Source organism: Amblyomma americanum, chromosome 7, assembly GCF_052857255.1.
Source record: "Amblyomma americanum isolate KBUSLIRL-KWMA chromosome 7, ASM5285725v1, whole genome shotgun sequence".
Lineage (NCBI taxonomy): Eukaryota > Metazoa > Arthropoda > Arachnida > Ixodida > Ixodidae > Amblyomma > Amblyomma americanum.
In genome coordinates this window covers 135528986-135550719 of record NC_135503.1, presented here as the reverse complement: position 1 = coordinate 135550719, position 21734 = coordinate 135528986, and the positions used below count along the sequence as shown (strand labels likewise).

Genomic DNA, 21734 nt, shown 5'->3' with positions numbered 1-21734 from the left:
GCCGCCTTAACACTCCCACAAAGAGGGATGCTTAACCGCTTTGACGTGGTGATGATGCCATCGACTGCCTCCAGTCAACCTCCTACTTCCGTTTATTGGCAATCCGGATACTGGCAGGTCCACATGCACCTCAAAGACAAAGAGAAGGCGGCGTTCGTGATGCCTGATGGGATGTGTGAATTAATGCGATGTCATTCGGCCTTTGCAACGCTTCTTCCATTTTTGAACGATTTATGGACATGATTTTACGTGAAGTGCCGTGGCAAGTTTGCATGTGCTACCTGGACGATGTTATTTTTGGAATGACCTTCGACGAACTTAACAGCCGCTTAGTCGTTGTCCTGGGCTGCATAGAGAGAGCTGGCTTCGTGCTGAACTCTAAGAAGTGTCGATTCGGTGAACGCGAAATTACTGTGCTTGGTCATCTTGTTGAGAAAGATGGTGTCATAAGATTGAAGCTGTAAGCAGTGTCAAGGAGTCCAAAATGCTGAAAGAGCTCACTTTTCTTAGGATTTTGCTCATACTTCAGGCGCTTCGTTACCATGCTTTTTGACTCAGCCTACCCGCTTGCAAATCTCTTGCAGAAAAAAACATTCCTTACCAGAGGACTTCCGAATGCGACTCCGCGTTTCACCAGCCCAAATTTCTCTTTGCCTCGGGGTCAACATTGCGTCATTTCTGCCCGGCAGCGTCCACTGAACGCCATAGTGACGGCAATAGAATCGACGTGGATGCTGTGCTCATCCAATGCCATGAGGGCAATCAGCAGGTTTGCGCTCATACAAGTCGCCCTCTCAGCAAGTCTGAACGCAATTACCCGGTGACGGAGTATGACTCTCTCGCTGCTGTTCCCGGCATACAACAATTTCGCTCTTACCTTTATGGACGGGTTTTTGCAGTCGCCGCATACCATGATTCTCTTTTCTGGCTTTTTAATCTGCGCGACCGCAGCGGTCGGTTGGCCTTTGAGGGCATTACGCCTTCAAGAGTTCAACTTCACAGTGTCTTACAAAAGTAGTGGCCAGCAAGCTGACGCAGACTCCTTCTTGCTGCTTCCCCTCCCGGCTACTACTTGCGATATGAAAACTTTGAAGACTAGCTCGCGCCAGTTTCCTCGGAGACTCCATATCTTGGCACTATCAAGACCGAACAACGCAAGGATGGGCACTTCCCGCCGCTTTCTGCCGAAGCCCGTCACCTGAAATCTGCATGCCCTTTCTGCATTCGCGGCGGTTGGCTCTACAGAACGAATTACTTGTCTGGAGGTGCCTGCTTTCTCCTCGACGTTCCGGCTACACTCTGTTCCTCTGTTATACACTGAATGCTCGATGACGTCATGAATTTACACTTGGGGTTTGCCAAGACCCTTAAACACGCCGAAGAACGTTTTATTGGCTAAAATGCTTCGTACGATTCAGCGTTACGCGGCCACTTGCGTGCAGTGTCAGTTGGTCAAGCTTCCCACAACTTCCCCGCTGGGACGCTTCCATCCTGTGACGCCTCCAAGCACACCATATGAACAAGTGGGTCTCGACCTGCTAGGCCCGTTTCCCCGCTCGTCCAACGGTAACCGATGCGTCATTGTGTGCGTTGATCACCGCAGACGTTGGGGAAGAGCTTCTGGGCATTTGCTCTTACCAATTTTTGCCACTCGACGCCGTACCACCCCCAGACGAATGGACTAGTTGAACGTACCAAACAGACACTCGCGAAATCGCTTGCCATGTATGTGGACTCCCGTCAGAAGAGCTTGAACGCCGTGCTTCCCTTCATTAGATACGCCTATAAGCGATGATGCATGAAACCACGGCTTATAGCCCGTTCTACGTTCTTTATTCCCGTCTGCCTCGAAACTCCCTCGAGAGCGTCTTGCCTTTCTCTGTCGACACTGAGCCTTCTTTTGCAAGCACAGCATGCCCCACTGAAGAAGCCCGTAAGCTTGGCCGGATATGAACCTCTGGCTCGCAGGATCGCTCTAAGCAGCATTACGATTGCCTGCGCAAGGATGGCTGCTACCGGCCAGGTCACAATGTGTAGTTACGGACCCCTCTCCGCAAACGTGGTTTATGCCAAAAGCTACTGTCCCAGTACATAGGCCCATTAATTGTGCAAGCTCGCCTCAATGACCGGAACTACGTGGTCTTTTCCCACACTTAGCAAGGACGTCGTTCTCGGAAAATCTAAGTCGTGCATGTTGCACGGCTTAAGTTCTTCCACTCTCGGGACCCAGATTGATGCATTGACCCAGGGGCTTCGTCTCCCAACGGGGAACTGTCACGTGCTTCCTATGGACCCTGAAGGAACAATGACGAAGTGCGTGCGTGGAAGAAGCTCGGCGTGTTCGCGATGGCGCACCAAGCTCGGGCCGGCCTACCTATGTAAAAAGTCCTTTTATATAGAACCTGTAACAATATACAGATACAAATATGTGACCTCGGCCTATGCATTAATTATTTCCCAGAAACCTTTCGCGATATAAATACAAGACAGCGAACGTGGATATGTATCGAAAAGTAAGCGTTTATTCCCGAAATCATGCCACGGCGAATCCATAAACCTGGTAGTTAAGTACAATCCCCATTGAGACATGACTATATTGAGCGGCAACGTGTGAGAATCCGGCAGCCGCGACGAGCTCTCCAGAATCCCTGTTGAGGTGGCAGTTGCAGCAGAAGAACGACCAGAGCGGTGTCATCACATGCTGGAGCAATCGCTGCCACGTGCCCCTTGGCCAGGCCACATGCTCCAGGAAGATGAGGTGTCCGCCCTGAGGTTTATAATTGCTTTTTTATTGTGCAGCTGATGACATGAAGCAAGTTGGCATAGTTGCGCTAACACATATTTGTTGTGGAATGGAAACTCATGCAGGTCTGGTGAATTTAAAAGGGAAGAAAAGCTCAAGGAACGTTTTAATAAGTAATCGCCTGCGACTCATGCACACTCCTGTGACTTCACTTAACTTCGGATGATCTCATCATTTTTCCCAGAGAATACGACAAACCGATCTTAGCAGCGTGAAGATTACAGCCAGTTGGCTTCGAATCACGTTAACAGCAAACAAACAACGCCAAGCTATATGCACACAGCACTAATAATCAGAAGGCCTAATAAATTTGGGAAGATAATTATGCAAAATATAAACCACAGCGCAGGAGCAGAAGGTACAAAAACCGATTTCTGTCAGTGAAAACGCTTATAATAGAGAAGCAAATCAAGAACCTAGATTTTTCTTTGAAAACATCATTCAGGGTCGTTGAAGCATATTTATCATTTTATACATATCGTTGAATAGCATTTAGGTTTCTACGCAACGTATAGAAAACGAACATAAGCTATACCTTCGGAAGAGCAGAAATCCTCTGAAACCCTTTTTTTCACGCTGTTTGAAACCTTTTTTAAGCTCCATAAATCAAGGTATTCATTCAATCACCATAACATTCCTGCAGTCCTTCTCTTCAATTTTTAGCTTGGACAGATGCGTAAATAACTTAGCTTGAAACTTTCTTTAATTTCAGCAATAATGTCACTGTATTGCACGTAACTTCTGATAGCAATAAAGCTTCAAATATATAAAGCATTATTTACCTCTCACCTAATGTGCTACCTTTTAGTTTAGGGCAACACCACTAAATACAATTTAAACACACTTGCATTTATTTAGAAGACATGCAGTTATTTAGAAGACAGACATTCAACATCCGTTGAATCAACGCTATTGTACCCATGTTTTCCATGAAATAATAATTTTTTCCCTAAAGATCATACGAGCCGGTAACTTAAAAGGTAAGGTTGCGCGAATAAAACAAGGCCAGAACGCGTAGGAAAGAAAACGACACCACGGCACTACTTTCTACTGAAAGGAACCAACTGACCCGAAACAGCGTTTTACTACTGAGTAGATAATCTTTAAAATTTCTTTTTCTACAGGCTGCCTACTGCTCCTCTCCATATTCAGCAACAACAATGGCATCACTTCCGTCCTTAGAACGGCGCTTTCCATATGCTAATATTGAGTTAACTCTCTCAGGTACAGAAGGGAATGAGGGATAGGAAAATCAACAGAATAATATTTTTAGTTCAATATGGTCTCCAAAACAACAAGGAAACTGCGAATAAGCCAGTTGGTATAAAATGAAAAAAGATATGTGCTGGGACACGTGTCCCTATGTACCTCAAGGGAGTAAACTTGTGCAAGCCACAACCACTACTGTTTTGCGCTTTGAAACTCTGGAAAACAGCTCCTTGCCGCCGCGAAGCCCCTGTGCTCCCGACAAACTGTATAATAACTGAACTGAAAGTTATAAGCCATCCACTTCGAGCAATTCGCGCAGCGCTTGCCAGAGTGACCTTCGTGCATTTGGCGTACTGCGGCTATTGTCACAAAGTAGTGACTGCAATCGCTAGAGCAGTAAGGCTGCGAAAATGGTGTCTAAACAAAACTCTTTATTTGGACTGGCTTTTGCCTTCAATGGACTGAATCACTCGGCAGCGGCGTAGCAACAAGCGTGCTCCGCAGTCGTCGAACAGAATGCCCACGGCTGTCGGTCGTGCTCAATTTTTTTGAAAGAAAGAAAGAAAGATTTATTTCAGCAGAGCAGTTACAGCATCTGCTGCAGGGGCAGAGGCTAAAGGCTGTGGCGCCTGACGAGGCCTCTGTCCCTCTGCAGTCGACGGAAGTGCAATACAAATTTGAGCATAACAAGAAGGTAAGTCACATAATTAAAAACAAATGTGGGTAAATTATGCTATTATAACCACAACATTAACACAATATGATAAGTAAAAAAAAATGCAAGGATATTATACAGAGATTTTGTTCAGTTGACAATACATTGAAGGACACTTATTACAAAAATAAAGTGAAAAACCATAGTACAAAAGAAGGATACATCCTGAGTATGCATGTCATATGTACTCGTCACTCCCCGTACAAAACACCTGATATTATTAGGACATCTTTAATGTGCTTTTTGAATGTGCTAATATTAGATGCGAAATTCAAGTTACCTTCAAGTTTATTAAGAATTGAAGCCATTTGATAAGGAACTGTTTGTTTACCGTAATTGGTTCTAGTTTTTGGTATGCATCTTTTATTGTGTCGGAAAGGATAAGTGGAGTTTTCTTCCCTGTCACAAATGTGCAGCTTCCGGAGTTGTACGAACTGAAGTAGTTTATAGTAGTATAGCTGGTCAGTCCTCAGCATTTAATATTTTAAGAACAAAGGAGAAGTTTGTAGGAGCTGGTAACGTCCATAATAATTTTCATAACAACGTAATATCTTTTTCTGCGGTATTATGAGCTTATTGTAATTGCCCTTTGTTGTGGGTCCCCACACCATCATCCCATATATTAGTTTTGAATAGAACAGGGAGTTGTGCAACAATTGTTTTAGCCATAGAGGAATTATGTGCCCTACTTTGTATAAACATCCTACGGTTCGTGCTAGTTCATTTGTTAGATGATTCACATGTGGCGTCCATGACAATTCTTCCTGGAACCATACGCCAAGGAATTTTTGTTCTTTAACCAAGGAAAGACATTGGTCATCAAACTTAAGTGTTATTCTTTTGTGCAGTGGTTTGTTAACTGGGCGAAATACGATAAATGTTGTCTTTTTTGAATTCAGTTCTAGCATATTTTCCTTCAGCCAGCTGGACAAGTGCACTAGATAGTTAGTTACTTTGGTTTCGAGTGCTGTTATCTCATGCGATGTGAAAAAAATATTAGTGTCATCTGCATACATAATGATCTCTGGTGATTCAGGTATTTTCACAATATCATTAATATACGCGAGGAAGAGCAACGGTCCTAATATCGCTCCCTGTGGGACACCCTGAGTTAGTTTTAACTGTGATGAACTTGAGCCATTAATGAGTACTATTTGATATCGATCATAAAGATAAGAAGATAGAAGTTGCAGGGCAACACCACGTACACCGTACATAGATAATTTGTGTAGTAAGATGTTGTATTGTATAGAATCGAACGCCTTTTTAATATCGAGAAAAAGTCCTACGGTGTATTTTTGATCCTCAATGTTAGAAATTATTTTATCCTTAATGTATAACAAAGCCTGCTCCGTTGATTTCCCTTTTCGAAAACCATATTGACTTTCTGTAATAATGTTATGTTTATCAAAAGATGACACTAATCGGTTATGAATGACACCTTCAAATATTTTTGAAAGCGTTGGCAGGACGGATATAGGGCGGTAATTTGCTAAGTTTTCAGGGCCCGCGCCTTTATATATAGGGGTGACTCTTGCTACCTTTAACTTTTGTGGAAAGACTCCTGTGGACAACGTAAGATTTATAATAAAGGCCAAACTAACGGATATCACTGCGGATATATACTTTAACTCAATCGGGCCGATGACATCGATTCCAGCAGCAGCATTATTTTTAAGCTTGTTTATTAACATTTCTACTTCGTGAGGAGTTGTTGGGCGCATATAAATTGACTCGCATAACGGTGCTATGGTCGATACTGACTGATCAGTGCAATTCTTTGTTGTACAGGCATTCGAGCCCACTTTAATAAAATGCATGTTCATAGCATTGGCGAGAGCATCACCGCGCACAATCTTGCCATCAATGGTGATTTCAGTAATATTTAAACACTTTTTAGTTCTTCCAGTGAGTGTATTTACTGTATCCCACACCTTTCTAGGATTTTCTCTTATGCTATCGAATTTACTATGGAAGTATTCTGCCTTAGCTTTCTTCAGATCGGATGTTAGTGCGTTCCGGTACTTTTTAAATTTCAAAAATAAACCTGGGTCTCTTTTGTGCAAAAATTCGTGGTACATTTTGTCCTTTGTTTTTATGCGGCTGTAAAGAAGTGAATTCATCCATGGTTTTCGGAATTTTTTGTTTCTACGAGAAATGACTTTTTCTTCTGGAAATGCCACATCATACGAGGAACGTAATAAGGTGAAGAATATATCGAAGGCTTTGTTAGCGTCTTTTTGTTTATAGATTTCACTCCAGTCAACTCTTTCTATCAGGCGAGCAAAGCGCTGCAGAGTTTCATCAGTGATTTTTCGACGCGTATGAAGCAGCGCATCCGGGTCTTTCCTGGTTTTCTTTTGGGATACCGCAATAAAAAATAATGGCAAGTGGTCGCTCAAATCAGATGAGAGCACTCCAGAATAGAATTCATGAGGTTCTAAATTTGTTACGCATACGTCTAACAGTGTTGCACTCTGTGTGGTTATTCTTGTTGGCATGCGTATGCTGTTTTCGGAATTGTATGTAGAAAGAAGAGTCTTTAGTTCGCTGGCGTGCAAGTCATTGGAAGAAAGGTCTATGTTTATATCTCCCAGAATAACGCATGAATATTGTTTTGCACCAACGAAGGAAAAAAACGTGTCAAGAAATTGCAAGAAGTTTCTTTTGTGCCCCATTGGAGGACGATACACAACTAAGATCACAAACTTCCCAACTCGTGCTCCTAGGCATTCAATATCTGGTGATATAAATGAGAAATCTTGTAATATTTCATACGTGAGTGTTTCCTTAAAATATACAGAGATTCCTCCGCCTCTCTTGTGTTCGCGATATACATGCCGAGGAATGTAGCCGGAGAAAAGTGGTGCATCATCAGGAGTTGTAATCCATGTCTCGGAAAAGGCCAGGATGTCATAATTTATTTTGAACGATTCAAGAAACGTATTTATATCGTCACTCTTTTTTTAATACTTCGAATGTTCACATGCATTGCGGAAAAAGTACTATCTCTGTTGCTGTGCTGGTTATTGAATTCCTGGGTGCTATAGTAGCTATACATGCTTAACCCGTGGTGTGCTGGTGTGTTTGCTGGTGTTTCGCTTGCTACTCTTATGCAGTAATCAGGGCCAGGTCTGCGTGACTAGCGATTTGAATAGCCGACCCATGTTCTTCTTTACGGGCAAGTATTTTTCCGCCTGCAGTCCAAACGAACTTCCACCCGTTTTCCTTCTTTTTCTTGATTGCAGCAGAAAGCAGTACCTTGTTTGCCTGAGTTAGGTGTTCATTGATAAAAATTGGTTTTCCCGTTTCATCACCCAGCACAGTGGTATCAACTCTTTTTTTTCTGCATTTGTTCAGAATGTCATTTCGCTTGCTTCTGCGCACAAACCGCACGATGATGTTTTGCACATCTGAATTCTGCGTACGAACCCAGTGGCATGCATCGATATCGGCAGTATCAACTTTTTCACCAACATGGTCACCTATCTTTTGAACCACAGTGAGTGGATCAAATCCGGAGGAAACACCTTTGATTTCTAGGTTGTTCAATCGCTGATATTGCTCAAGGTCTTCACATTTGCGCGCTAAGCGTTCGTTTTCTGCCCTGAGTTCCTGGTTCTGTCTGAACATTTCTTGCATTTCTTGCCTGAGCTGCTTTATTTCATCGGCCGTGTTCTTTACTTCGGTGCAAACATCAGTGCAGAATGAAACGCTGTCTTTTAGCTCGCGCATTTCAGCCCTGAAATCACGCTTAAAATTTTCAAATTTTCAAATTTTCAAAGCTGATACCCAACTTTCGAGATAAAGCGTGCAAGGTTATTAGAACATTCTGGAGTAACCTAGAATCGGGTCTGTCAGGATGCGGTCAATCGAGATACATCTGGTCACGTTTTGCATCGCATCGCAAACAAAGCGATAAAGTAGTGTGCCGGCCGCTTTGAAGAATGCCGCGGTGGCTCAGTGGTTAGGGCGCTCGACTACTGATCCGGAGTTCCCGAGTTAGGACCTGACCGCGGCGGCTGCGTTTTTATGGAGGAAAAACGCTAAGGCGCCCTTGTGCTGTGCGATGTCAGTGCACGTTAAAGATCCCCAGGTGGTCGAAATTATTCCGGAGCCCTCCACCACGGCACCTCTTCCTTTCTTCTTTCACTCCCTCCTTTATCCCTTCCTTGACGGCGCGGTTCAGGTGTCCAACGATATATGAGACAGATACTGCGCCATTTCGTTCCCACCCAAAACCTATTATTATTATTAATATTAAGCGATAAAGCAGTGTGCCGGCCGCTTTGAAGAATGCACAAACAAACACTGCAGAGATTCGCAGCATTACGCCCCTCTCAAAGAAGCATCGACCCGATGCATTAAAGCAAATAAGGCGACTAGCCACAAATAAAGCGAATCGTGCGAAAATAAACACGGAGTGTGGAAGCACAGCGTCCTTTAGCGCGCATAATTTAACTTTAGACGGACGACATGGACAACTTTTGGTCCCAGCGGTGTCGCTGCGATGCAGTCATTGCGTCAGGGATGACTTGATAATCCAGTTCATCTAGCCGACGAAGAACCTTGTACGGGCGGCAATGGGGAACATGCGCTGAAGTTTTGGTGCCGATTGCAGCGCCACAACACACTGCCTAGCGAGAAGAGCAAGCAGTTTTGGGTAGTACTGGATGGATGGATGGATGGATGGATGGATGGATGGATGGATGGATGGATGGATGGATGGATGGATGGATGGATGGATGGATGGATGGATGGATGGATGGATGGATGGATGGATGGATGGATGGATGGATGGATGGATGGATGGATGGATGGATGGATGGATGGATGGATGGATGGATGGATGGATGGATGGATGGATGGATGGATGGATGGATGGATGGATGGATGGATGGATGGATGGATGGATGGATGGATGGATGGATGGATGGATGGATGGATGGATGGATGGATGGATGGATGGATGGATGGATGGATGGATGGATGGATGGATGGATGGATGGATGGATGGATGGATGGATGGATGGATGGATGGATGGATGGATGGATGGATGGATGGATGGATGGATGGATGGATGGATGGATGGATGGATGGATGGATGGATGGATGGATGGATGGATGGATGGATGGATGGATGGATGGATGGATGGATGGATGGATGGATGGATGGATGGATGGATGGATGGATGGATGGATGGATGGATGGATGGATGGATGGATGGATGGATGGATGGATGGATGGATGGATGGATGGATGGATGGATGGATGGATGGATGGATGGATGGATGGATGGATGGATGGATGGATGGATGGATGGATGGATGGATGGATGGATGGATGGATGGATGGATGGATGGATGGATGGATGGATGGATGGATGGATGGATGGATGGATGGATGGATGGATGGATGGATGGATGGATGGATGGATGGATGGATGGATGGATGGATGGATGGATGGATGGATGGATGGATACGGCTGAACCCTTTACATCGGGCGGTGGCTCAAGCCACCTAGCCATGTCTTGTGAAATTTACTCCTGTCTTGCTTTTAGCCACCAATCAGATAACCTTCGCTTGGTTACTTCTAACCTCTTAAAATCCACTTTCCCTTCACTATCCCTAAACCCCAATGCCTTGGGTAAGTCAGCCCCGCTGCCTTCCACTGTAGGGTGAAGCCCTTTACAGAAAAGTATCAAGTGTTCAGCTGTTTCCTCCTCCTCTCCGCACGCAATGCACAAAGTGTCTATCTCCTGGTACCTGACTCTATACGTCTTAGTCTGCAAAACTCCAGTCCTGGCCTCAAACAACAAAGAACTTCCCCTACAATTATCATAGATATTTTCTTTGACAATTTCCTGTTTAAAGGTCCGGTATGTTTCTAGTGCCGATTTCGTCAGCATCCCTGTTTTCCACAAAGCTCTCTCTGTTCCTTTAACCTTTTTCTTAACCGATAATTGCTCATTTGCCACCTTACTGCTGTCCAGATATTTGCTTGTCAATTTTCTTGTTCGCTTTCTCCATTTCGTGTCAACATTCTTTATATACAGGTATCTGAAAACTTTCCTAGCCCACCGCTTTGCCTCCATCCTTCTCAATCGTTCCTCAAATGCTATCTTACTGCTAGCCTCTCTCTTAGTACTTTTCCGTGCCACCTTCAGGCGCTTATTGGCGTGAGCCTCCGCGCTCTGTCGAAGGCGCACGTGCCGTGCGTCAGCTATCTGGGCTACGCCGAGAGAAGCTAGGCAATGAATGCTGTCAGGTAAACGCACGTATCTAATGGCGCAGAATGTGCTCTCGCTTTTGCAGCGGCCCAAACGGATGACAAAAGCAGTTTTTAGTCACCGAATGGAGCAATCGCACTGCCACCTTGGCAGATCAGGTTCCCCATAGCGGCGCTAAAGCTTTTCACTCAATCCACGGCGGCGAATGGACGTCCAAACCAAGACTTGGTCTCCCTGGCTTGTATTCCGCGTTGCGTCTTCGTAGGTTGTAGCGTCTGGCGTCGGTCCGCTGCTGATATTTGATCCTTAATCGGGCAAGCCTTAGAGCTTCTTCGGCGCGTTGGAGGTAGGCGGCAACGTCGGCGTTCTCTTCTTCGGTAACGTTGGACAGCATGGCGTCTAGCGTAGTTGTGGCCTACGCCATGGACGAGCCTAAAAGGCGTCATCTGCGTGGTCTCCTGCACTGCGGTGTTGTAGGCGAAGACGATGTAAGACAGGATGACGTCCCAGGTCTTGTGTTCGGCATCGACATACATGGCGAGCATATCGGCGATGGTTATGTTCAGGCGCTCGATCAGTCCGTTGGCCTGCAGATGGTACGCAGTTGTCCTCCGGTGGCTGGTTTGACTGAAACGCGGGATGGATTGCCTTTTGTTCCGCCATGAATACTGTTAACTGTAAACTGCTGTTCGTCTTCGACACTATCGAGCATTACTTTGGTTTTCTGCATATCGTCAAGTAGTGGTCACTGCTGTCCGGCGACCAGCATGACAGCGGAAATGGCGTCCAAACGAAACTCTTTATTTCGGGTAAGTTGCGCCTTCACAAATCTGAATGACTCGTCGGCGGCTAGCAAAAGGCGTGCTCGGCGGTCGTCCAACAGTATGCCCGCCGCTGTCCGCCGTGCTCAATTTAAAGCTGGCAGCGAACTTTCGAGATAGGGAGCACAAAATAACCACAACAGTCTAGAACTACGTAGAATGACTTCAGTTTGGCTGTGATCTTTCGAGATGAATCTGATTACGTCTTGCATTACAAATAAAGCGATAAAGCCGTGTGTCAGTGGCGTTAAACACTAACAGATAACATTACAAAGCTTCGAGCCAATATTTATTTTTAGACCCATCGTTGTGCTCTGCCTGTCTAAGTGATTGATCATGCTTTCCAAGTCATTCCCTGAACGATTTAGCAAGGCAATGTCATCAGGGAATCCCAGATCACTAATGCATTTATTATTAACTATTATTCTCAACTGTTCCCAATCCTGGCCTCTGAATACCTCCTGTAAACATGCGGTCAATAGCGTCAGCGAGACTGTCTCCGTCCCTTACACTGCTCCTTAAAAGAATTTTATTGCTGACTTTATGGAGGACTATGGTAACTGCGCCGCCGTTACTGATTTCTTCCAATATTTTTATATTAGGTATTTACACGCTGATTCCGCAATGCCTACATGCCCGCTAAAGTTTCGATTGAGTCAGATGCATTCTAGTAAGCTATGAGAGCTATGCCATAAATAAAGGGCACGACATTGTTTACCAATGGCTACTGGGGCACAGCAGCATAGCAGGCAATCACCGCGCGGATGAGGTTGCACGAACGTTTAACCACGAGGGTGATTTTGTGTCCATTCATTTCGAGATCAGATGCAGCGGACAGGCTTTGCGCTCTTGCGCGGGACATAACGCTTGCCACGTGGAATTCCGGCCAATTTTTCAATTCACGTTTAAAAGCCTTGGACCCAGATATGAAGCTTCGGCTTCCATCCTACCTACCACGACGTGAATAAACTTTGCTGTGTCGCCCATGGCTTGGTGTTCTTTTCACCAACCATTACTCGTTCTTAATCGCTATGGCTGATAGCCCTGCATGTGCCATCTGCGGGTGTGACGAGACTATATCCCACATTATCTGTGACTGCCCTGCCTACAGCGCCAAAAGGCAGTCGCTCCGCCGTGCGCTGGAGTGTCTAGATCCACGCCCACTGACAGAAATGAAGATTCTCGGCCACTGGCCGCGGCGATCGTCGGCGGTACGGGCCTCCAAGGCACTGCTCCGCTTCTTGCGAACTTCTGGCCTGCACGATATATGCGGTGACTTTAACGAACGCTGTCTTTTCATAGTGACTCTCCTTTCTCTTTCATTTTTTATCCGCACACCCTTTTCCCACCGTGTAGGGTAGCAAACCGATTATTCTCCCGGCTAACCTCCCGGCCTTTCCTCTCTTTCCTCCTCCTCCTCCTATGAAGGCTATATATAGGTGATGATTGCATTCTGCTGACTTCGCTACGACCTGATTGACAATGTGAACATGGTCTATTGTCGAGTATCATTTGGTTGTTTCAAGTCTAAGGTTGCCCTGAATAAAAGAAAATTTAAAACTAAAGAAAACTGATAGATATTTCCTCGGAAGGACTACCGACGTTTTTTGAGCACGGTAAGGTATGCTACGTTACTAAGAAAATTGGAAATGAATGTGAGAAATCCTTTTCACGTACAATGACCAGGCAATTGGGCGGAAACAGGAACTAACGCGCCAGCATTGTCAGCCGTCGTGGTGTGATGGTGAAAGAAGCTCTTATCTATGCAAGCTTCTTGCAAGTAAAGGTGCCTCCCAAATTCTTTCTATTAAAAAACAGCTGTTGATTGCAGCGATACGTACCGCTTAAGGAAAGGAAATAGTTTTCACTTGGATTTCATCTGAAAGTAGGCTTTTGCGTTAAAATCTGCTTAAATAGCTAATATTGACGATATAGATTGTTTTAAGTCATAGTTATTAAGTTAAAGCAGGGACTGTTTTGCGTCGCGTAGGAAGATACGGTACCTTTTCGCACTGTACGTAACACGCCCATGCCAGAAAAAATGGCCGTGGAGTTTTACAGGGTTCGAAATTCGTCTGCATGAAATTTCATCAAGCCCGTAAAACTTAGCTTGCTGGCGCACGTACCTTGACCAGCACTCGCTTGGTTTCTTCCAGCACCTTTCTTCCATTTATAGCAGAACACAACAAGTAGCTGAACATAACCACGTCGAACGAGCCACTGGGCAGCTCTGCCATGTCTTCGGCGTAGCTGTGAATCCAGCGCTCAAGCTCTATCTGGAGAAGAAATTAATAAGCAGTAATAAAGTATAAGCTCTGTTTGTCGTGAAGACGCTGCAATCAGGGACCACATATTCGACAGCACTGCTGCCTCCAAATCAGCACTAGTGATCTCAGTAGGGACCAACTCTTCAGACTAATAATTTTTGCAAATGCTCAAGATAGCCTTAGGCGTGACCTGTTTGCCTGACTAAGCTGGTGAAAATCTACAATTATTTCCCTAATTCTTCTGACCTAGCTTTTCAGGTAAACGGTACTTTGGAAGCGTGCAAGATCTTCGATATCATGCAGGATGCCTTTTTATTAAATACATTACTTGTTTACCGCTTACACCTTCCTGGCATTGATGAGGTTGAGAAAGCGTTTCCTTGGGCGATCACAGTACGTTAAGTTAACGGTACTAAATCGGCGCAAGCTCAAGAGAGCCTCAATAAACTTTGAATGGGTTTTTATTTTTCTGCATTGATAAATACTATGCAGAATCTCTAGATGCAATTAAAAATGCAAGTAGGTGATTCTACCGTTTAGATCCACTCCAGAAACAACAGAAAAATTACTGTTGTCAAAACAAATTACTTTCTTCGGTAGTTTTTGGCACGAAACTTGGAATAAGAAGCATTCTAAGTGTTAATGATTTTTTGAGAATATGGTCTCTCATAAGAGCATCACGAAGACTGAATAAAAGTTACTTGCTTTGTTCGACACAGTCATTCGGCATTAAATAGTTAGGGCTTTGTACTTATATTCCTGTGCAGCTTTGATGGTACTTCAGATGGAAAATAATAGTACACACCAATTATATAACTTCGCTTCTATTATATTAAGTTCTAGGAGCTTGGAAAACCATTTAGCAAAATCATCTCGCTCTCGGGTCTCTTGTACATTTATGTGTATTCATATTCATGATACAGGCTCCCGCAACAATAGGTTTCATTAGCTCCTTAGTTATACACCTAGAAGCGGCGAGATAAATATATTTTTGTATTTCTGCCCCAACAGGTGTCCGCCAATATGTGCGACAGATACTGCGTCATTTCCTTTCCCCCAAAACCAATTATAATTTTCAGTTAAACATGTCCCACGCCGCTGATACACCTTGCGAGACATTTGGTATGTGTTCCCTCTTGGAAAGGGAGCCAGAAAGCAAGCGCGGCTAAGGGCACTGGGGAACAATCAAAGGTCCATCGTCACCTGCATACCTTAGGGTTCTTCTTGAGTTCCGCCAGGAACGCCGAACCGAACTCCTTGTTGGGGTCAACGTTCGTGTACTTGATGATCCGCGTGACGTGCTCGAAGTTTCCTCCTAGTCCTGCTCCGATCTCCAACACCCTGAGTGCACCTCTTCTCTTGAGCTCAGGATCTCGGGACTCAAGGGAGTCAAGCGGCTTCAAAGCAAGGCGCCGCATCTTGAACAAGCCATCAGCCCAAATGATAGTCACCAGCCGAAAGAAGGTGACAAAGTAAAGCTCTCGAGCCTTGAGAGACAGCAGCAGAGGAAGCAGAAGCACAAGCCCGAAAAAGTGGAGGGACATGATCCACAGAAGAGAGAGCAGTGGCTGAAAATATCGGGCCATGTCTTTTCCGTGTCTCATATTAGTGGCGTCCTAAGCATTGAAAGGGGTCCAGAAGCTTTTTATTCGTGCAGCTGCAGCCATTGTAAGCACCGGAAGAGTCGTTTACCCTGATCGAGTTAATTGGTTGCGGTGTTGCTTTAGTTGAGCTCACCATCTAACTAAAAAAGTTGGAAACCATTTAACCCCCCGGTGTCAGACACCTGCTCACAATGCTTTCACTAACGGGAGAAATAATGCGCTGCTTTTTCTTTTTTTATGCGCACCTTATGTCGCTCTACCGTGTTTCTTACGGGTGCCGGACTGAAGTGTAATTTCCTGCAGTGCCCGTCCAACGGGAAAACGGTAATAAAGAAAAGTCATTAAAAAGCATATGGAATCAATTTGATGTTTTCAATTCGCTCACCGGGAGTATTGTTGTCATTTATATTGTTACGTTTCCAAAGGCTAGTTAGACGCAAAGGCAAAACGGGCCCAGAGCACAAATCAAGGAAGGACAAATCACAGGCAGCAGCGGACAAAGCGCGCGCACCACCCAGACGCAATGTCTACGTCATCTGCCCGGGGATTATACGTTGCACGGCCGCTCGGCCGGTAAAACACCGCCACGGTGTGCTTGAGGGCGCAGCTGGGCATGGCGAGATGTAGGGTTTGAGGCGAGAGACGTGGACAACGTCACGTTGAAGTTGGCAGGAGGTGGCGTCCGGGAAGGCCGGAACGATCCCGTAAGGGACGGCGCTGACCTGGCGCAGGGTACGGTACGGGCTAACATAACGGGACAGAAGCTTTTCAGAGAGGACAACGCGGCGAGATGGGGACCAAAGAAATACGAGGGAGACAGGAGAGAAAGAGACTATGAAGAGACGGCTATTTTAGAACTCCTGCTGGGTGGCTTGTGAGGCGAATAGGCGGGGGCGTGCAAGTTGACGGGCGTGGTCAGCACGGGCAATGGCATCGTGGGCGTATTCAGCTGGCGGAGCAGTAGGTGTAGGTAGCAGCGTGTCTTAAAGCAATTGGGGCTCGCGGCCGTATAAAACGTAAAAAGGGGGCAGCTGGCAGTATCATGGCGGGAGGAGCTCTACGCGAATGCAACATAGGGGAGAGCGAGGTCCCAGTCGCGATGATCGGGGGAAATGTACATGGCGAGCATATCGGTCAGTGTGCGGATAAGGCGCTCGGTAAGGCCGTTAGTCTGGGGGTGGTAGGCGGTGGGGATCTTGTACTTAGTAGAGCAGGAACGTAGAAAGTCGTCGACAACCTTGGAGAGAAAGCAGCGGCGGTGATCAGTGAGATGTTCGCGAGGGGCACCATAATGTAAAATGAGGTTGCACAGCAAAATGTCAGCAACATCTGTAGCAGTACTGGTTGGCAGTGCCCACGTGATCGCATAACGGGTAGCGTAGTCGGTGGCAACCGCAACCCATCTGTTGCCGCAGGTGGATTATGGAAACGGACCTTCTGGGTCCACTTCCGGAATCAACCCGCCGACGTGTTAGAAAGGTTCGGGGGGCATATGAAGGGGTTGAATCACGACAGCTTGGAGTGTGGCAGAGCGTTTACGGCGGTGGCACTCATGGCAGGCAGCAACATAGCAGCGTACGGAGCGGTAGAGACGGGACCAAAAGAAGTGATGACGGACGCGGTCGTAGGTACGCGACACACCCATGTGGCCAGCAGTGCGCCAACACTGTCGTATTGGTCAGCTTGAAGATCAAAGTGGAAAAGGCGCGCTCTTGGTCAGTTCCCAAGAAGAAAGTGGCGTCTGTCTTCAAAAGGTCGGTGAAGGAGTGGGCGATTTCGGCGAGGCCTTGAATAAATCGACGCAAGTAGGAGCAGAGCCCCTAAAAGCTCCGGACGTCGTTGCAAGATTGTGGAGGGGAAAAGTCTTTCATGTTCCGAATCTTATCAAGATCAGGGGCCGTATTCCGAGTTTGTGTCATAATAAAAAGTGTCATAATTTGCCTCAGCGGCCATGCCTGATTGGTCAAAAAACCGTAAGTGGATATCGGTTCGGTTGCGACTGTGAGCGGCGGCAGGATGTCTCTGCGTTGCGGTTGCCGCAGCGAAACGTCCAGCGGCGCTTTTGCTCTTTGCCGAGAAAATGAACGCGACCAATACGACTGAAGAAACATTCAGCAACAAGTTTGGTAGCGCATCGGATTCCACCGTAAAGCAGAAATATCAAAGCTACTTCATTTACCGATTTCACTTCAGCAAACGCGAACAATATAGTTCAGGCACTCTTTTCTGGTTCGCATAGGCCGGAGGTGTACTTACAAGAAGAAAATATTGTAGGCAACGACGCATTGCTTTTCAGTGACTGAAGGCGGCCTCTACAGCCGTCGATCGTCGACGGTAAATAAAAGGTAGCTAGCTTGTTCGCAGAACACGGCGTTATGCATTTATCTTGAGGAAAAGAGAACGGAGAAGAAAATTTGTGGCATGCACTCACTCGCTGCACAATGCGCGCTTCATGCCGGGCTGTATCAAGGCGCCGTGACGACTTGCCGTATGGAACATCGCTGAATGTAACTCGGTGCTGTGATCGGACGGCTAAGCAGACAGTAATTTACGTTTTTCATTACTTTTATGCAGGCACTGCAAATAAATAAAAGGCACGAGCTAAAAAATCTTGTTACTGTGTTTATATGCGTTGGAAGACTTCGCAGACGACGTTTTCATAGGTTTGCCATGGTACGAAGCGCACGCATGCCCATTGTTGTTGTTGTTCTTGTTAGCCTATCAAAAGATGGCACATACCCACACAGGGGGATCGGCCAAGAATCGGGTGGCTATTCACCTGAACGCAGTTAACAAAAAGGAAAAGCACGTGGGAGCGCAACACCGGTGAATTTTTCGTCATGAACAGGAAAGGGATGAGTGTTTTGATTTTAAAATTTTAAGAATAATAATAAAGAGGGGGATTAAATAGTAATGATTTAGTCAAAATGTAATAATTTATAGAAAAGAAAAGGTTGGAACACTTAGCAAAGCAGTCGGTGAGATTCTATCAGGAAATTTTGAACAGCGGTGCAAACAGATCTGTGGCTGAACCCAAATGTGGTGGCGCCAAATGATAGCAAGAGCGGGCTGCTCAAACTAAGGCCAAGATGCTGCAAGGGCTCCTCCAGCAACCTTTTTCTCAGTGAGTTGAATCGGCGACAATACAGCCGAAAATGTTCAATAGATTCTGGCTCATGGCAAAATGCACAAAGGGGAGAGATCGCCAAACCCAACTTGTGTAAATAGAAATTTAGTGGGGGGATGCGGCAGCGCAGCCTCGTCAGTGATACCCCAAGCTGCCGAGAGCAACAAATTTTCCTGTTACAATAATATTTAAGGTGCTCATAATCCGCCGATGTTAAAAGTGATGTGTCTTGCGTGCTTAAAAACGCACGTCGCCGAAATCTAGATGCTGTAATGTAGGCTGTAGCCGGGATGATTGGCAACACGGGGCCGCTGAGGGAAGCCTTTGCGAGATTATCCGCAATCTCATTTACTGTCACACTGCTGTGGCCGGGAACCCATACTAAATGAACAAGGCTCAAATGCGGAGGAAGTAGGGATAAGAAAGTTGATAAAATGGGACCGTCAACCTGTGCAGCGAGGGACGAACACACAGATAAAGAATCAGTAATTACTGCAACTGCTGTAATAGAGGGGCTTAGCTTGCGTAGAGCAAGTACAACTGCTAGAAACTCTGCTTGAAAAATAGAGGTGAAATCTGGAAGGCGCAGAGAAAAGGACCAGTCTAAATGCGAGCAAAATATTCCCACACCTGCTTTTTCATTGCATTGCGATGCATCAGTGGCTATTGCTATATCTGTAGGTAGGGTCCTCAGATGATCTTCTAGAAGACCATTTAGAATACTCGGTGGCAAAAGTTTTGCATTTTTTGGGAATATGTCGTCGAAAACAATGTGGATAGTGTGCCCATTCCGAAGCGCAGGAAGGATATCATAAATGTTTACATCTAAAGGCTGAAGTAATCTTTGCACAAACACTACCTGAGGGGAATTGAAACGAGACCAGGGGACACCAAAAAAGGAGGTCGGCTGAGAACAGAAAATGCTTTGGGAACGGTGGAAATGGGATTCATAGATCCTGAGGTAAGTTTGCACAGTTAAAAATTGAAGTCGTGATAAGAGAGACGGAATGCGGGCTTCAAGGTACAGCACATTGATAGCCACAAATTTTGGAAGGCCGAGGCACATGCGAAGTGCTTCCCTCTCTAAAAGGACAAGAGGGCGAAGTTTATATGTAGCCGAGCCTGAAAACAACACTGACGCAATTTATAAAATTGGCCTGACATACATTATGTAGATCATTAATAGCGCATCTCTGCGCATGCCGTACCGGTGATGACATAATCTCCGTAACAAGCCCACGGCACGAGCTCCTTTCGCCGCGACATGGTCAATGTGAGGTCGCCAGGTGAGTTTGTTGTCATAAATGACCCCTAGGTATTTTATGGATTGAACCTGCGGTATTATTTTTAACTGGAAAGTGAGAGAGACCACTACAGGAGTGAATAGAGGGAAAACAAGAGTAGCGCACTTGCCAACATTTAACTTCAGGTGTAATGCGCTCAACCAGTGCTCAAGTGTATTCAAATATGACTGCAACAGACCATACAGAGAATGTATATCCGGCGCAGCAGCAAAAAACGCAATGTCGTCCGCATAGACGTAAGTGCGTACATGGCGGTGGAGAGGAATTGAGCTTAACAGAATATTAAAGAGCACAGGAGAAAGAACAGCTCCTTGCGGTACACCTCGAGTTTGTCTATACCTCTCTGAATGAACACCATTATGGACGCAAAAGAATTCCCTGTTATGAAGAAATGTAGATATCCATGCAACTATATAATCTGGAAATTGAAGAGACTGTAGCCTATGTATCAGGATGGAGTGTTCTACACTGTCGTAAGCTTTGGCGACATCTAACGTAACCAAAGCCGCGACCAGGCGTTGACGACGAGCAAGGAGAATTCTGCTCTCAAGATCAGCATGTAAATTCCATATCGAACACCGTGGCCGGATACCGAGTTGGCACGGGCTGAGTATACTTTTGCGGTCCACAATGGCTGACACCCGAATTTGTAACAACCTTTCTATCAACTTTACCACGTTTGATTGTAAAGAAATTGGCCTAATATTATCCAATTCATAGCCTCCACCCTGATTTTTAAGTAAAGGGATCTCCTTGGACAGCTTCCACTCAGAAGGTATCCAAGCGTGTTTGAGAGAGTAGTTTATTAGGTGCAATAAGGAATTGGGAGACTCTTCAAATAGAATCTTGAGCATCTTTGTGGTAACACCATCAGGGCCAGGGGCAGCAGCTGGCTGTCTCTGGACAACTTGTGAAAGCTCTGATAGATTTACTTGTGAGGCCTTATCATTTGGTACGACTGGTGCAAACAACAATGGTCTCATAGGTAGTAAAGACGAGAACCGCTTTTGCAGGCCTGTGGCTATTAATTCAACCGCCTGGATAGCTTCTACAGGTGACATAACTAATGACTGAAAATTATGAGAGGACATGAGCTGTTTCCTAGACCGTAGAAAACCGAATAGTGCACGTCGGTTGCCCGCCTTTGAAAGATAATCGAAGTGTTCTGAGTCATATTTTTCCTTTGCGCGAGAAACTGTGCGTTTAAAGGTGGCTGCAATAAATTTATAATCACTCCAGTTATTCGGACATTGGTTATGAAGAAGCTTTTTCCATGCTGCCTTCCTCCGCCTGTAATCTCTTGTACAGTCCGCATTCCACCAGTTAGAAGAATTCCCTTTTGTTGGCCTCACCAGGAACTCCGACTTTTCACGGCTTTCCTCAATAGCCAGACATATGCTTGCTGACTGGTGGACCTCGGCGATGTTAGACACTGGAGCAAGGGCAGAGCGCAACGCCGTCTGAAATCTGTCATAATTTACATGTGACCGCAACTGAGAAGACGCCGGAGTAACACGACATATGATATCAAAATGAATAGGTATATGATCACTTGAAGTGCCGCTATCAACTGTCGACCAATTCGTTACGCCAATTCCAGGACTAATGAACGTGAGATCTAAAACAGATTGTGTGTGTGAGCGAAGATAAGT

At 45.6% G+C, this 21734-nt stretch overlaps 1 protein-coding gene across 1 annotated transcript; it reads right to left on the bottom strand.

Annotated features, from left to right (window-relative positions):
- Positions 1 to 2533: 2533 nt before the first annotated feature.
- Positions 2534 to 15591, bottom strand: LOC144098092 (thiol S-methyltransferase TMT1B-like). The gene is made up of 3 exons (XM_077630644.1): positions 15259 to 15591; positions 13907 to 14056; positions 2534 to 2767 (listed from the first exon to the last, which is right to left on the bottom strand). Exons 1-3 carry the CDS (start codon positions 15589 to 15591, stop codon positions 2534 to 2536), a joined length of 717 nt encoding a protein of 238 aa, XP_077486770.1.
- Between the last annotated feature and the right edge of the window lie 6143 nt (positions 15592 to 21734).

Excerpts from the sequence above, each read along its gene's own strand:
- LOC144098092 (XM_077630644.1), bottom strand. The coding sequence starts at position 15,591 with ATGTCCCTCCACTTTTTCGGGCTTGTGCTTCTGCTTCCTCTGCTGCTG. Across the intron at positions 14,057-15,258 it reads AACTCAAGAAGAACCCTAAG|ATAGAGCTTGAGCGCTGGAT; the intron begins GTATGCAGGTGA and ends TTTCTTCTCCAG. Across the intron at positions 2,768-13,906 it reads CCAAGCGAGTGCTGGTCAAG|GGCGGACACCTCATCTTCCT; the intron begins GTACGTGCGCCA and ends TATAAACCTCAG.